The sequence below is a fragment of the Chaetodon trifascialis genome, chromosome 13 (assembly GCF_039877785.1).
Source record: "Chaetodon trifascialis isolate fChaTrf1 chromosome 13, fChaTrf1.hap1, whole genome shotgun sequence".
Taxonomy (NCBI): Eukaryota; Metazoa; Chordata; class Actinopteri; order Chaetodontiformes; family Chaetodontidae; genus Chaetodon; species Chaetodon trifascialis.
The window spans coordinates 24,480,857-24,497,761 of NC_092068.1; the positions used below are offsets into that span (position 1 = coordinate 24,480,857).

The following is a 16,905-nucleotide window of genomic DNA, read 5'->3' on the forward strand; positions in this document are numbered from 1 at the left end:
CAGATCAAAGCATTTATTCTCTTTAAATCATCTTCTTTGAGGTTTGTCGGAGGTTTTTGAAATGTCTGCTGTGCTGGCGAAGGTGAAGGAGGAGCAGCAGGAGAACATCAAAGTTGTTCAGAGCAGATTATTCAATCTGTTTATGAAAAGAAGATAAAGCCAACAGACATGTGTATGTCATGTTTAAGGAAACAGAGATTCCTCACAGCTGTATTTCACTGCTGACGTCCTGAACAGAATTTCATTTCTAAAACAGCAGAGTTGGTTCGATGTTGAGAACTGAAGCTCCTCGTCCAGGTTTCATTCAGAAACGTGAATCTGACACTGTTTCTGTCATTTCTCTCTAAAAACTGAACCATGACACTGATGTTTTCCTCCCATAATAAATACTATATATTAGTCATTGTTCATAGTGTTTATAGCATAGCTGCATTCAGTGAAACTACATAATGTACATTCATTTATCTTTACATCTATGTGTACTTCATACTCTTTACTGGTCAAATGGTAAACTGCAGTTTGTTGCACTGGACAATAAAGTTTAATCTAATTTAATCTGAGGCAAACGGTAAATGGCTAATTGTATAACTATCTACAATGACAGCCATGATGAGTGAGGCCTTGTATCTCAAAAGTATCGCCGGTCCATGTTTTCATTTGGTTGTAGTGTCTCGAAAGTGCAGTTCACATTTGATTTTTTAAAGATATACATGGTAAGATTTTTAAAGCCCCATATTAAAAAAAAAATAAAAATTTAAAAGAGTGCATCATCAGCGTATGGTGATGATTGAATTTAATGCTTTTTTTTTCTCAATTAGAGGGAAATTCTATATATAAAAAAAGAAATATTTACAATTAACAAAGAGTACCAATTTTTTGACAAATATCCTTCAGAAGGATGATTCACATTAAACATATGTTTACTTTATATTGAAATGAAATGGGGGAAAATCTTGATATATTTTATATATTATTTGAACATTGTTTTGGATAAAAGCATCTGCCAGATGAATAAATGTAAATAAATGTAAACATGCTGAGCAGGGGGTTAGAATAAAGGTAACTGACAAAAAGTCAGTGCTGGTTACCTAAAATTATCAAACTTGAACAAAATTATAATCTCAATCTTAAATAAATCAATCAAAATAAATGCAATACACTGAACAAAAATATCATGTGTGACACTTTGGAGATACAAGGTTTCAAGTCATATTCTGTCTCCTAAAAGCAAAGTACCATCAGATAAAAAACCTGTAACTAATACTTAAATGAGGATGATGTTCTGCTCAGGGAAAAAAAGTTGGTTTTGTTTATGGACCCACTCAAAAAAACACAAATATTTGCACCAACAGTTGACATCTTGTGTTTTGTAGTGACATCATGGTCCGCGTCCCTGAATGCTACATCAAACTATTGTTTTGTATTGCAAAAACACAGGTTTACCAATTGCACCTGAACGCCACCCACCGCAGACAGACAACATCCAACCCGATGCTGTCACCAATGGCAAGTGAATAAATACTGTCCGGTCGATGCAGATCTACAAGTTTTAACCAGCAGTCGAATTAGAGTGTGTTGAGTTTAGACAAGTGAAGTCTGTTAATGTGATGGATGAATCAGGCGTCTCCACAGCAGGTTTATACCAGGACTGAGCAGCTTCATCACATCTATATAATTCATTTTATCAGTGTTGCCTATTTGTTACTTTGTTTTGTGATCAATAAAGATTACAGTTCAACAGTTTTAGTGGCAAAACTCCTCATGAAAATGCACGTTTTTTGAGAAATATTACACGATTTTGTCTGGAAATATGAGTTTTCTGTAGAAATGTTCTGACTGATCACGGATGGCACGTTTACTTGCTGTGACCACCTTCATTATTCTGTATCAGGGCTGGCTACTCAGTATTTATACAGTCTTATTTATTGCTGGACTCACTGTCTTGTATATTGGAGGTAAATAAACTTGAATCAACAACAGAAACATTAGCTTTCCATCAAACTTCAACTGATTTTACAGATCTGAGCACAGTTCAATTACCCTGTTTCTCAGACAACTTCAGTGTCTTGGACTAAAGATGGATGAAAAAAGTTTTTACAGGTCTGTCAGTTCTGAGAAACCTTCATGTCTATATTCAAACCACCTCTCTGACCAGTTTGAAAATCCAGTTCAACAAGGAAACACTTGGTTTGTGCAAACAGATAAATACTTCAGGGCAAACACTGTTAGCTAACGTCACACTGATTTCACGCTGAGAACTTTATAAAACATCTCGGTCTGCATCTCCAGAATCTGATATCTATTTTTAATCGGTTTCATCTTTGTGTGTCCAGGGGGCTACAGAGACAAGTCCATGGTGTGTTTAGCCTAACGCAGCACAAAGACTTGAAGCAACTGTTAGCCGAGCTCCATCAAAACAAAAAAGTCCTCCAAGTCTATCAGCAGTTACCATTCGAGCTAGTTTGTGGGCAGAGGCTCGCTTCCCCCTGCCTCCAGCCTTTGTGCTAAGATAGGCTCAATCCGTCCCAGTCGTCTCTCTGTAGTGGACACACTGAGATGAAACTGATATCTGACTCTGGAAGGTACAGAGAATAAAGTGGATTTATGAAATCAGTCTCTAATACTTAGGTTGTCAATAAAGTGTCACTTTTTCTTTCAACTAAAAGAACAAATTATTTAAAGTGTTTGGTCCATTATTTGTCATCAGCATCATGGTGGATCCATAAAGTCCTCAAAATAATGGAGCAGGAAGTCATTTTAAACACGTCTGTGAGTTTCTAACAAACATCATCACTCTGTGACTCTCAGACTGTTGTGGTTTGCTGTCAGATCACATCCCGACAGGCTGACGTGGCTCATGTGGTGAACAGGGAAGCGCCACCATCACACATCAGGACTGCATTTCCTGGAAACCACCTGTTTCTTCACACCTTGTAGAATTTCAAATGATTCCTCTTTTTGGTCAGTTACTGTTGTCACTACACATGCTGCCACTGGTTGGCATCATTAGAGAGCACAGTGTGTGTTTCTATGCAGATGACACACAACTGTACATCTGCACTGAACCAAATGATGCTGGAGCTACTAGATTCAAATCTAGGATTCAAGTCCCAATTATTATTATCATTATTATTATTATCAACACAGACTCAGCCAGGTTTTGGCAGACTATGTTAGACTATGTTGGTTGTTGGTGTGGAAACACCCTGAACGGTCGCCAGTTGAGCAGTGGATTGTGGGAAAGGCACACACCATCATGGGAGACATCTGTCCACAGCGTCACACAACAGTCCATACAGGTACACACAGGTACATCAACACATCATCATATCATCACAGCTACACAAAGACAGAAATCATTACAAATATAAGTTAAGACACAAAAGTAAATAGATTCTGGTTACAAGTGAGACCTGAGAGGCTTTTAGGAGACAACAGACAAGTCTGAACTGTGATTTAATTGTGAGTATTAGAAGAAAGAAATAACCAAAAATGTAGAGAATAAAATCATAATATTACATGATAAAAAGAGGCAATTGTCGTAATACAAGAAAAAGATGTGATGTTTAAAAATTGTGACGTGAAAAAAATCTTAATGTTCTGAGAAAAAGGTTGTAATCTTACAAGATTGTATTACTACCTCACAGTGAACTCCTAATATTACATCTGTTTTCTCATAACGTTATGGCTCTTTTCGAAATAGTTTCACTATTTTGGCAGAATATTTTCATCAAAATCTTAAAACATTTTTTCCAAAACTACTACTGTTTCTAAAAATTACTTTTTTAACCAAAATATAATCATTTTGTCTTAATATTATGACTTTATTTCCAAAATATTGTAACTTTTTTGTTAAAATATCCGGACTTTATTTCTAACTTTGGCCCTAACACACTTTGTATTTACCTGATCATAATATCAACCAATAGGTGTCTATTAGTCAAGTGATTTAAATTCAAGGACTGTATTCAAGGAATGGTTTTAAGTACAACAAAAAGTTTATTTTATGCCCTAAATTCGGCTTCATGCCTCTTGGTCTTCTGGTTAGAAGTCTTTGTTTGCTGACTTATTATTAAGTATTTTGAAATTGTTAATTATAATTCATCTAAGTTCTAAAAACATCTTTAAAACAACATTTTTGAAACATTAAAACGCGATTAAAATTTGCAAATGCTGCTCAGAACAGAGAGATCATCTGTTGTTTAGCACAATTAGCAGTTAGCGTCAACCTGAAAACCGCTGTTAGCATCTGAACATGGAGCATCAGAACACGTGTTTGTTGGTGGTGTACCGGAGGAATGTTGGAGGCATCCTGGACGTGTGTTGAAGGGGCGATAGAGGTGTGTTGGAGGCAGGTTGGTGGCGCTTCAGTTCAGATTCATAGGCTACATGTTTCAGTGCAGGAAGCTGTGGCCACAGGACATTAGACTGAGAAGCTGTGGTCACGTCAGGGCAACCGTGATGAAGATAATTTCTGACATCAGTTTTTGTTAAATAAAACTCTGTGAGGTTCTCTGTGCAACCGGAAGCTCTGAGGCACATCAACAGTAGTACAAACATCTTCAGCCAATCAGACAATGGTAAAGGTAGAGTGAACACAGCCGTACCTGAACGCCTCGTTCACAGCCGACACCGCGTCACCTGACAGCAGAAGTTAAATTAAAAACATTTTGTTGGAGCAACATCAGCCCCTGTGGACAGAGTGAGAAGAAATCCTTTAACGTTTTCTCTCTTTTTAAACTAGAACACATATTTCTTCTTGGATTTTTATAGATTTCTCATTTTATTGACACCAGAACACCAGAAGTCACGATTCCCAAAAATATTAGAACAAAATCTTTTCTGTCATTGTTTGCCTTCCACTTTTTAACGTTTAACTGCTGCTAATGAAGTCGCCCCTTCCCTCCTTTAAATTGAATGTTTTGGACTCTGTCCAGCGGGGGGCGACACTGCAGGTTCCAGCTGTCAAAGAGGCGTGTGTGTATGTGTGGCTGTGTGTGTAGAAGAGCACTTGTTTTCCATCTTTTAGGAGGCGTGCCTGAGGAGCAGTGTTGGGGCGGGGCTCCACTGGCCATGGGGGTGATGATGGGGCGTGGGGGAGCAGTCGCAGGAGCACGGGGCAGGAGGCTTACCTAACACCCCACCAGAGTCCAGCGGGTACTCCAAAATGGAGGCTGGCGCTAGAGTGTAGGGGTAGTCGTATGGAGCCGCATAGATCAGACCAGACTCAGGCCCCGCCCCCGGCACCAGAGTCGCTGGGTGAGGCGTCCCATTGGGCAGCACCGTCTGGATCTGACGAAGCAGAGGCATGAGGGCGGGGCCTGTGGGTGCAGGTGTACGCAGAGCTGTGGGCGGGGCCACAACAGGGGCGGGGCCCGAGAGGAAACGAGGTGTCTGAGAGGAGGCTGCAAGGGAGAAGGCAAGGGAGGCTGGGGGGGGGGGATGGAGAGGAGGATTAGTCAGACAGTATTCTGATTGGTCTCTGATTGGTTAGATGTCTCTAATTGGTCTCTGATTGGTCAATCTCTTACAGGGTTTGATGTTAGCGTCCCTGTACGTCCCATTCAGGATGGCTAACTCCATCAGCTGCATCTTCTTCAGACTGTCCTCCCCCTCCGCCTGAAACACACAGTAACAACCATCATGTACTTTTCCTGCACTGTAGTACACGTGTACACAGGGCTGGAATGAACCCAGGCACTGTACTAATTGAGTATTCTAATTTAACATGACTTTATACTTTTACTCCACTACTTTTTCTTGACAGCTATAGCTCCTGGATACTTTGTTGAGTAAGATTTTACATACACTGTTTGATTTATAGTTGATCTATAGTCTCTTAACCACATGTGGAAATTAATTAATTTGATTTGTGGGAGACATGGCATCAACAGCTGTGAACTCGACTCGACTCTCTGATCGTCTCAAACATGCTACATGCTTATTGTCTCGAAGCCACAGGGGGCGCAAGAGTAACACACACACACACACACACACACACACACACACACACACACAGACTGACACTAACACATGATGATGAATGAGAGAAGAACAATGGAGCGGAAGCAGGAAGTCTCTGTTATCTAACACAGTGTGTTTCTAATGATCCTGCAGGTTATTCTGGACAGCAGCTTCCTGTCACCACAGGACTATAGGAAGTGTGTCTGGTACTGAGTCCTCAAACCTAAAACTTTCTCTGTGGAGTCTCTGGCCACAGGAGGTGCTACAGAGCAAAGCTTACACTTTATACTCACACAACACATGTACTACCCTCAAATACACTACCCCTGAAGAACTACATGAAAAAATGCAACTGCATGAAAATGTACCACTCTGGATCTTCAGATACTTAAACCTTAATGACTACCCACAAAAATATAGTAACTCCTCAAAATGCACAGTGGATGCAGCAGTCTGTTGCTGCCCCATGCTGTCTCATGCTGGGGGCGAGAGGGGTTGTCCATGATTGATGTCAGCTTGGCTAGCATCCTCCTCTCACCCACCTCCTCGATGCTGTCCAGAGGGCAATCCAGGACAGAGCCAGATCTCCTGACCAGTTTGTTAAGTCTTTTCCATCCCTCTCGGAGCTTCCACAGCCCCAGCAGACCACTGCATAGAAGACTGCGATGCCACCCCAGCCATAAAATGTTTTTAACAGTGTCCTACAAACTCCAAAGGACCTCAGCTTTCTTAGCAGATGGAGACGACTTTGGTCCTTCTTGTATGAACATGAAAATGTACAAGTATCTAAGAATGAAAGAGTACCTGAAAATGCATAATAACATCTTCAAAATATATGAATACCTGTTGAAACTCACCTGAGCTCCAGAGGACACAGAAGAAAAAAGGGACATGGCTTTTCTAACTAACTAACTAACTAACTAACTAACTAACTAACAAGTTTATCATTATCGTTGTTTTCCTCCAAACCAACTACAAACTAACTTCTGAAGAAAAAAACTTTTTATGTCAGTCCAACATTTGATCAATTTCCTGTCCAACTTCCTGTCAGATTTGAGCACATGACACACTCAAACACACAGGGAAGGTTCTGAGGTTCTATTCCTGTTTTCTCACCCAGCAACTGAGTTTTCCTGACTCCTCATTGGTTGGATGAAATCAAGGAAGTGAGAGTGAAGATCAGCAGAATCACTGCACTTCCTGTTTCAATGTCTGACAGACACACACACACAAATATATATACATGATTGTATCACTATCCTTGTGGAGACACTCCATAGACATAATGCATTCCCTAACCATCACAACTGAATGCTAACCCTTACCTGGACCTAATTCTAACCCTAAAACTAAGTCATAACACTCAAAATACGGTGTGAACCTGTGGGTACTTCAGGTTGGTCCCCAGTCTACGGTAGAGCTTTTCTAGTCTCACTGAGCACTCAAAGCGCTTTTACAAAATTAGCCTGTATTCACCCATTCACACACATACATTCATACACTCGTAGCGAGAAGCCACCTGCTCATCATGAGCACATATCATTTGTACACATTGGAAGAGATTTGGGGTTCAAGGATACTTTGACATGTTGACTGCAGGGGTCAGGATCGAACCACGACCTTCTGATTGGTGGACAATGCACCCTACCTCCTACACACATGCACACACACACACACACGCACACATAATTAATATAATTCATAATAATATTAATACTGATAACACTTGCCGTATTTCAAGTCAGAGTCATCAAACTCTCTTAACTGAACATACATGTCATAAACCTGCCACTTCACCTGAATGATGTCACCTGTTCATGAAATTTCCTCATTTACATCATTGATGCCCCTAAAAGCTGCCGCTGTGTTTGCTTCACAAAAGCATCACAGAAGAGTAAAAAAGAAGAAGTTCACACTGCAGAGTTTCAAATCCTGAAATGATGAGACAGAAAAATACTTTTAAAAGGAGCAGAGAGTTGAGAGTACAACAGCAGCCATAACTGAGGTGAAAGTGAAAAATCACAGCCAGGTGAGCTCCAGGTGAGATTAAATCACTGACCAGTGCAGGTAATCAAGAATCATCAATAAACTTGTATGTATAATAGAGGTCAGAGGCCACTGGATCAGAGATCAGAGGTCAGGGGACTCACAGCAGGCACCAGCAGCTTGTTGACTTCCTCCACGGCTCGTTTAAGCTTGATCTCGGCTCGATTCTGAGCATCTTCCACCGTAATGAGGACATGCAGATCCTCGTTCAGGTGCTCCCAGTTAGGCTTCCCTCGATTCTGCTCCTCCTGCTCACAGACAGGTAGAGACAGAGAGACAGACTCTGAATCAGTCTGAAAGTGGAAAAAATCACTCACTAAATCACACAATTCAACTTAAAAGCCTAAGCCTTGAAACAAATTTCAAGGACTGCCTTTTCCACCTACATACCACTGTAAAAATCAGGCACATCTGGTCTAAAACTGGTCCATGAATTTGTTACTTCCTGGCTGGATAATTGTAATTGCTTTTTATCAGGATGCCCCAGTAAGTCTCTAAAGACTCTCCAGCTGATCCAGAACACTGTGGCACATGTTCTGATAAACACTAGGAAAAGACCCCACTAGAACACAGCGCTCCCAGAGTGCAGGCTTAGTTGTGGTTCCAGTAGTCTCCAAAAGCAGAACTGGAGTCAGCTATCCTCTCCTCTGGAACCATCTTCAAGCCTCGGCCCAGGAGGCAGACACCCTCTCTATGTTTAAGAGTAGGCTTAAAACGTTCTTCTTTGATAAAGCCTACAGTTAGGACTGGCTCAGGCTTGCCTTGGAACAGCCTCTAGTTATGCTGCTATAGGCTTAGACTGCCAGGGGACTAAATACAGGAAAGGGGGAAATACTAGCCTGGCTGTGTGATGATGTGCATGGAATCTAGTTAACTAAATTTCCTGTTTTATTTTGTAGCAGCTCTGCTTCATGCATTCCAGTGTGTTTCATGTCCTGTCATTGTTCACTGTGATCAGTATACTGAACCACTGAGAATTAATCTGCCCAGCAACCTGAGGACCTGCAGCTGATTGGACGATCATTACACACATGCACGCACACACTTGCAGATGAACTACAACAATAAACAAGTCATCTGTGTTTCAGCAGGACGTCCAGAAACAACAAATCACACCAACACTCATATTTCTGTTTTTATTTCCTCTCCTTCTCTCCTCCTCTGCTCCTCTCCTCCTCCATGTGGTCCACCTCCTGCTGCTCTTTCTGTCTCATATATCTCTGTTAGCGTAGCAGGTGGCTAACCTTGTTATCGTCTCACACACACACAGAAAGATGTTTTCGCAGCAGTTTGGCCTGAAATGTTTGAAATTGTTTCCATCTTTTCTTTCTTCTTCCTCTTCACTCACTAAATTTTCATTTATTTTCATTTCAGTAACTTTTAGTGACAGGTGAAAACACATTTTGAGCACTGATGCTAACCACATTTTGATGCACACTGTTTTGTGTGTTGGCAGTGTGAATTTAACAAAATTAAAAGGTACACAGAAAAGTTTTAGGTTGTTTTGTAGGATTTTGTGTGTGTGTGTGTGTGTGTGTGTGTGTGTGTGTGTGTGTGTGTGTGTGTGTGTGTGTGTGTGTGTGTGTGTGTGTGTGTGTGTGTATGTGTTAAAGACACTGCCTACACCATGAAGAAGAATTGTCGGTCAACTCATAACAACAAGAAAAACACTGATAAACACATCATCAACCCTGCTATTACCTCAGTGATCAACTTGTCAATCAACTTAACACTTCTTAAAGTTGATGTAGAGACAAGTAAATGGCATGTACAGATGCTTTAGTCCCATTTCATAGTGTTCAATTACAAAAGAAACTATTTTATTTTCTCCACATAAAAGCTAGACATTCTGTTCTCTGAACCCCAAAAATATCTGTGAAACATCTGTGACGTAACCTGAAAAACTCCACGCCGAAATCCGTCAGGTGACATCAGGTCAGATCATAAATCTGACACAAGCAGTCGGCTTTGTTTACAGCCTGGTCTCATTTCCAGGACATCAAATGCAAATGCCATGTCACGCCATGTCACGCCATGTCACGCCATGTCACGCCATGTCACGCCACTCGGTGTCTCACACAGACAAATTCACTCATTAGCAGCAGAATAAAAAGGAGACAACAGAACAAATAGAACAAATAGACAATAAGAAGGTACAAAATAAAATCACACACTGTGCAACACTGTGTGTTACAGTGTGTGTGTGTGTGCGTGTCACTGTGTGTTACAATGTGTGTGACTGTGTGTTACAGTGCGTGTGTTACCTTCTTCCTGTCTCTCATGGAGCCCCTCCCTCTCACCATGATCTTACATCCTGTCTCCGCCTCCAGCTGCTTCGCCGTCAGACCACGAGGACCCAGAATCCTCCCGACAAAGTTAAACTGACAGACACACAGAAACAGAAATCATGATTTGGTTACCATGACGACCACCCAATCAATCACCCAATAATCATCTTCCTCAGCACCGAGATCCCAGCTAGCTAAACATGGCTCCAAAAAAGTTCTGGGAGCCTTATTTCTTTTGGTTGTGGGAATGTTTATTGAACGTTCCTACGATGCTAAAACAACGTTTTTCAGAGGTAAAATCAACGTTATTGTTACGTTCCCTGAACGTTCTGGGAGGATTACCTGAACGTTTGCCGTAACGTTCTCTCGATGTTAAAATGAAGGTTTTTCAATGTAGAACTAACATGAGGCTACATTCTCAGAACCTCATGCTACCATTTTAACATGAAGACGTTAAGGGGAACATTCCACTAACCTTCTCAGAACGTTCTGGGAACATAACAATAACAATAATAATGTTGTCTCACAACCAAAAATATGTTAGCAGAACATGTTGGGAATCAAATGTTGCTCGCTGTTATCTCCGTCTTTAGCTGCCATGTGTTCACATTAAAAAAGAGTATCTGAATCCCTACTAGAGCTCATCCACACTCCACCACTCTGTGTTCACCACACAAACCAGCGTTTCTCTGCGAGCGTGATGAGCAGAACTCAAAGAGACTCAGATACACAAAAATCCAAGTCCAAACATTTCAGCAGTTTCATGAAGTCGAGGTAAAACAGAAAGTCAGCCAGGAGACAATCTGAATTCACACAACAGCAGAGATAAAACACAACTAAACAATAACGGGAATAATAAAGGCTGAACGCTCATCTGCAGGAGAACAAAGAAAACCTGGCAAACAGGTGGAGATAGTGAGGACTGGGAGGTCTGATTGGATAATCGAGAACAGGTGATGATTAAACTGTGGAAACTGAACAATGACAGGACATGAAACATATTGGAATGCATAACGCAGAGTTACTACAAAATAAAACAGGAAATGCAGTTAACACACACAGTGACACACAATGACACACCATGACAGTCAGACACACTCACGTCAGGATGCTCCTTCGTGGGCACGTAGAGTTTCTCCTGCAGTTGGACGTTTGGACCGACGGCGTCCGGCAGCTCGCTGATCCTCTCTGAACCGTTCAGGGTGTCGATGTACATGTCCTTCCTCACACGGCTGATCTCTGAAACACAAACACGTTAAATGATGTAAAAAGTGTTCACAGATTCCTCTCTTCAGGTAAATGTGATGAGTGTGCCTCTGATCACCAAGAAAAACATCTTCAGAATCAGAAATGACACTTTAATATCCCACTGAGGTGACTCTATCCTTTCTGTCCCTCTACATCAGCACCAGCCTGATGAAGAAGATTTCGAGACTTTCTGTTGGCTTCCACGAATCAGTTCTTGGTCCACTGCCGTTCAGCCCATACATGCTCATACCATCACACCTGTACAGTGAACACGTCACTGGCTGCTGGTACAAGAGAGAACTTATTTACAGCTGGTTTATAAGGCCCTGCATGGTATGGCTCCTAACTGTTGTAGCCCCATCAGATCCCTCAGATCATCAGGCCTGCACCGAGAATGAAAACGCAGTCAGGTGCATTTCGTTCCCATGGTGCTGTTCTCTGGAACAAACTGCAGACGACCTGAGATCTGCTGCAGCTACGTCTTCTTTAAACACTGTTTTCTCTCAGGCTTCAGGGAGCTAATGTGTGTGTGTGTGTGTGTGTGTGTGTGTGTGTGTGTGTGTGTGTGTGTGTGTGTGTGTGTGTGTGTGTGTGTGTGTGTGTGTGTGTGTGTGTGTTTGTGTGTGTGTCAGTGCAACAGTCAGAACATCAGTAAGAAATCAGGATGTGATACAGAGCTGAAGAAGACTGAACGGTTGAGTTACACATTATTTTTACTTGTGCATGAAATGTGCTACACAAATATCACCGGCCCTGACATTGGACGATTTCTGACAACAACTAACCAATGGGAGACCCAGAGGCAGACCAAGAAGACGCTGGACAGACTATATCTCATCTGGCTTTGGAACACCTCAGGATGCTGGAAAACGTTGCTGAAAGGGACGTCCAGACTACCTTTCCTAGCCTGCTGCCACCGGGCCCAGATGAGGCAGAAAAGGGATGGATGGATGGATGGATGGATGGATGGATGGATGGATGGATGGATGGATGGATGGATGGATGGATGGATGGATGATGATGTTCATGGAAGAATGTCAGAGCTGAAGTGTTTAGACTTTCACTTGTGTAGTTTTATTGTGAAGGACTGTCTCTGTGGCTTCCTCTTATTGTTGGGAGATTTGTTTCAGCAGAGCATCAGACTGAAAGGTGGCAGGAACTGCAGGTTCATCCAGTTCACCTTAATAACAGCATTTTCAGAGCAGAATGGAGCTACAGGTAACTCGATTATGAAGATTTTTATTGTCTGTCTTCAGAACTGAAACCATTACAGTTGGGACACCAGCCAAAGGGAATTATAGGTAAAAATGACTTTGCTTTGCTTAATAAATTAATTAGACCAATTAAGTGATGAATAGCTGCACTTAGTGTAATTGAGAGAGAGACAGTGGCTGCATTGGAAACCTCCCACCATGCTAACAGTAAATACTGATTTGACCAAACTGTAGCACATAGCATGCAAACAAAAGCAAAGTCTGCAGTCTGCATCAGGCCAGTCTGTCTTACCTACTGTGTCCCACAATGCAAAGCGCTGATAGGATCACAACAACCAGCTGAGTCAACAACAGGAAGTCCATCACTAAATTCACTGTGTAAGTTTTGGATATTGGCACTTTTACATAAATTATGAAAAAGTGCTCCAACATTTGCAGAGTCGAGAAGCTCCAGAAGCTCCTGCGGGGGCAGCTAGCTAACCAGCCATCCGCGACCATCACAGACCTGCTGAGCCCACAGTCCCCCAGACCACTGCAGAAGAGAGCCAGACCCACAGCTGAAAGAGAGTTTTATCTTCATGCCGCTGTTATTCTGTCAGAACATGAAATGTTCACAATATGACCAAACCAGCATGAACATTAACACCAACAAAAACACCATCAATCAACCAGTTTGATGAAAACACTCCCAGTTTGATTGAGGAAGGATAACAAGGATAACGTTACGCTTCCAAAGCAACAGAAACAGTGGGAGGACGCGCTCCAGCTGACGTTACATCTGCAATGAAGTAATGAGACAAAACACAGGTGAATCTGGTTCCTTCCTGTCAGTTAACCATCTCTCAGGTAACACCTGTATGACCCACTAGAAACCAGCTACGCTTGGCCAAGCATACTACGAAATACACCAGTTATACTGCAAACCACTATCAATAACAGTGTGCAGTATGTACTACATACTACTATGACAGTGTGCAGTATGTACTACATACTACTATGACAGTGTGCAGTATGTACTACATAATACTATGACAGTGTGCAGTATGTACAACATAATACTATGACAGTGTGCAGTATGTACTGCAGTATGTACTACATAATACTATGACAGTGTGCAGTATGTACTGCAGTATGTACTACATAATACTATGACAGTGTGCAGTATGTACTACGTTTGTTGGTAGTATGCAGTAGGTGCTTCCTGATGCAGCCACAGTAAATGAAGACAGAGGTCAGAAAAAGGAAAGAGGTCAAGAAGAAGAAGTTGAACGTAACCTGATGTGTTCAGGTGCTGCTGGAAAACTTCTCAGATGAATCCCCCTCACACACACACTGAACCACATTAACCAAACTCTGGAATTTTCACAGCATTTTCTATTGAACTTTCGTCTCTCTGTAAAATAAACAAGCAGTTCCAGATGTTTTCAGTCTATGTGGCCTCTTCTCTATCAGCTCCAGATGTCTTTGACATCCACCCCATAGTGTCTCCACCTGTTTCCTGATCAGCAGGTCAAGTGACCTCAGAGTTATTATAAATACATGATGGCACCTGGAGATTTCAGTAAAAACGATTACGGAGTTCAGTCTGCTGCAGGAGCTGCTGAACACATTCAGTCCATACAGCGTAGAACAGAAGATGCAGAGCAGGACAGATTGTTTGGGGGCCCAGCCACTGGGGGCGCTGCCGCGGACTTGGTAAATGTGGGCTGTGACGTTGCAGCCCTGTTAGATGTTTGTTCATACGCCTCACAGTTTGAGAGTTCTGTAGATGATGACAGTGTTTCTGAATACTACAGAACTTTCTGGTGAGCACAGACATGACAGCCTACTGTGACTAGCATGCTGTTAGCTCGTTAGCTTGCGTGTAGGCTACTGCATATCTGTGGCTATTTTCTGCTGCTGCCTTTGTCATCACACACACCGTGCTGCATTCACGAGCAGGAAACTGATAAGCTGTCTGAGGAGTCAAGATTTGCATGGAGTGTTGGTGGAGTGCATCCTATCAGACGCACACTGCGATCATAAGCATGTCATTACTGAGCGCCCCCTTCAGGCGGACTGGAAATATAACACCAAACATGAATTATAGGCGTGGGAGTTCATGTGACGCTTCAGGGATAAAAGATGAGCTTTGGTTCATGGTGATGACACAACAAGATCAAATATAAAGAAAATGTTCTCAAACTTTCAGTTCATTTCAGAACAAACTGATGACAAACTTCATTTCAGTTGAATCTGTTTCAGGTAAAAGTTTCACATTAACAGATATTTTTCTTTCCAATGACTCAACACGCCTCTATTTTCACTAACTCGAGTTATTCAGATCATTTGTAGCTATAAAACTCACATTAAAGCATCTGTGATGATAACACTATCAATCACAGCTGCAACGATTAGTCAATTAATTGATCAGTTGATCAAGAGAAAAATAATCAGCAGCTATTCTCACAATTGATTCATTCATTGTCTCATTTTTTAAACAAAAAAATTATCATGTTCATCTCAAAGAGTTTGTTGTTTTTATCTTATAACAAAGTAAACTCAATACTGATAAAGACTTGAAGATGTCATTTTAGAACAATAAATCAATGAATGATGAAAAAATCAGCACATTATTCAATAATGAAAAATAGTCATTAACTTCTATAATATACATACAGTTTGTAACATTCTGCACATCGAGTACTTTTACTTTTAATACTTCAAGGACACTGGAGCTGCAACAAGCGATTGTTTTCATTATCAATTAAACTGCTGATTTTCTTCTTAATTAATTGTTTGTGTTGTCACAAAATCAAACAATAAATAATATAAATAAATAGAATAGAATGACATAACAAGAAAATATTAAAAAGGTACAACTTTCTCACGTGATGTCTTTTTATAATGATGATGTCTGTTTTATATTCATATTTAATTTGCTGCAAAATAAAATAATTTTTTAAAAAAAAACAGAATTTACGAACATGAGAATTGTTTTTTTGCTGAAGAAATGGCTCTCAGGGAAACTTTCTGTCAATCAACTTATTGGTTAATTGACTAATCAATGAGCTGTAAAGTGAAAAAAAAAACCAAACAATATTTCTTGTGAAATGTAACAAAGATTCAAACATTTTCAGTTCATGCAATAAAATCATTGATTTGAACTTCCTGTTTTATTGATCTGTTGTCTTAATATTTGAACTTGTTCTTCTTCTACTGATTTTTTTGTATTAATTTCTTTTACTTCCTGTTTCTTATTGTTTTTATTGCTGTTGTGTATTTTTAATTGTTTTACTGACAGATGAGTACATCTATCCCATACAAGACAATAAGACCGAACTAAGTACAAGTATACTGCAGCTTGGACCGAGTACTTCAAATACAAATACCACAATACCTCAAAATTGTGTGCAAGTGCAGTACTGCAGCAAATGTGAGCAGGTCGCAGTTTCCATCAGTGAAACATTAAACAGATGCTTTTACTCCTGAAGAACCTCTGCTGATAAAACTTTTGTACTTTTGCTACAGTAAAACTATAATTGTAGGACTTTTACACTGGTACTTTTACTGAAGTAAAGGATGTGAAAACTTCTTCCAGCAGCGTTTCATGAGAAAGATGAACTTCTCTCCTCAAACAGACTCAGACAGACAGACAGACGGGTCCGGGTCTCACCCTCGTCCAGGAGTCTCTCCAGGTGCTGGAAGATCCCGCAGAAGTTCGGCAGACTGCTCATCAGCTTCTTGTCGTTCATGAGCTGCATCAGATAATCCGGACCGGGTCTCGGCCTCTCCTTCCCCTCCATCTCCCCCACCATGGCCCAACTAAATATCAGATATGCAGAGAAAATAACACGGCGGAGTCGGATCACAGCGAACCTCCTGTGAGTGTGCTGAGCATGAAGATAAATCCAAACCCGGACCCAGACCCGGTCCCGGAGCTGCTTTCTGTCTCCTCTTGTTCTGCTTTTAATCCCACAAAATGAAAATCCACAAAACTCTCTGAACTGTCCTCAGGCTTGTGATCTGATCCAGATCAGAGGAGAATCCGGTGTGAATCCGGTGTGACTCCGGAACCTCCAGCTCTGCCCCCGGCTCTCTCCAGCGGAGCTCCCCGGCGCTCAGCGGCTGGCAGTGGGCGATCAGCGGCTCCGTCCTCCGGTGTG

General features: G+C 41.4%; 1 protein-coding gene across 1 annotated transcript; it reads right to left on the reverse strand.

Moving 5' to 3' along the window:
* Positions 1 to 750: 750 nt before the first annotated feature.
* On the reverse strand, positions 751 to 16,905 carry LOC139341696 (protein quaking-B-like). Its single transcript, XM_070978335.1, has 6 exons — positions 16,416 to 16,905; positions 11,401 to 11,537; positions 10,275 to 10,391; positions 8,115 to 8,258; positions 5,532 to 5,619; positions 751 to 5,429 (listed from the first exon to the last, which is right to left on the reverse strand). Exons 1-6 carry the CDS (start codon positions 16,555 to 16,557, stop codon positions 5,026 to 5,028), a joined length of 1,032 nt encoding a protein of 343 aa, XP_070834436.1. The 5' UTR covers positions 16,558 to 16,905; the 3' UTR covers positions 751 to 5,025.

What these genes read in the sequence shown, in the direction of transcription:
- LOC139341696 (XM_070978335.1), bottom strand. Translation starts at nt 16,557, where the DNA reads ATGGTGGGGGAGATGGAGGGGAAGGAGAGGCCGAGACCCGGTCCGGAT. An exon ending in GGAGAGACTCCTGGACGAGG is followed by an intron (nt 11,538 to 16,415) that starts GTGAGACCCGGA and finishes TTTGTGTTTCAG; the next exon opens with AGATCAGCCGTGTGAGGAAG. An exon ending in CCACGAAGGAGCATCCTGAC is followed by an intron (nt 10,392 to 11,400) that starts GTGAGTGTGTCT and finishes TGTGTCTGTCAG; the next exon opens with TTTAACTTTGTCGGGAGGAT.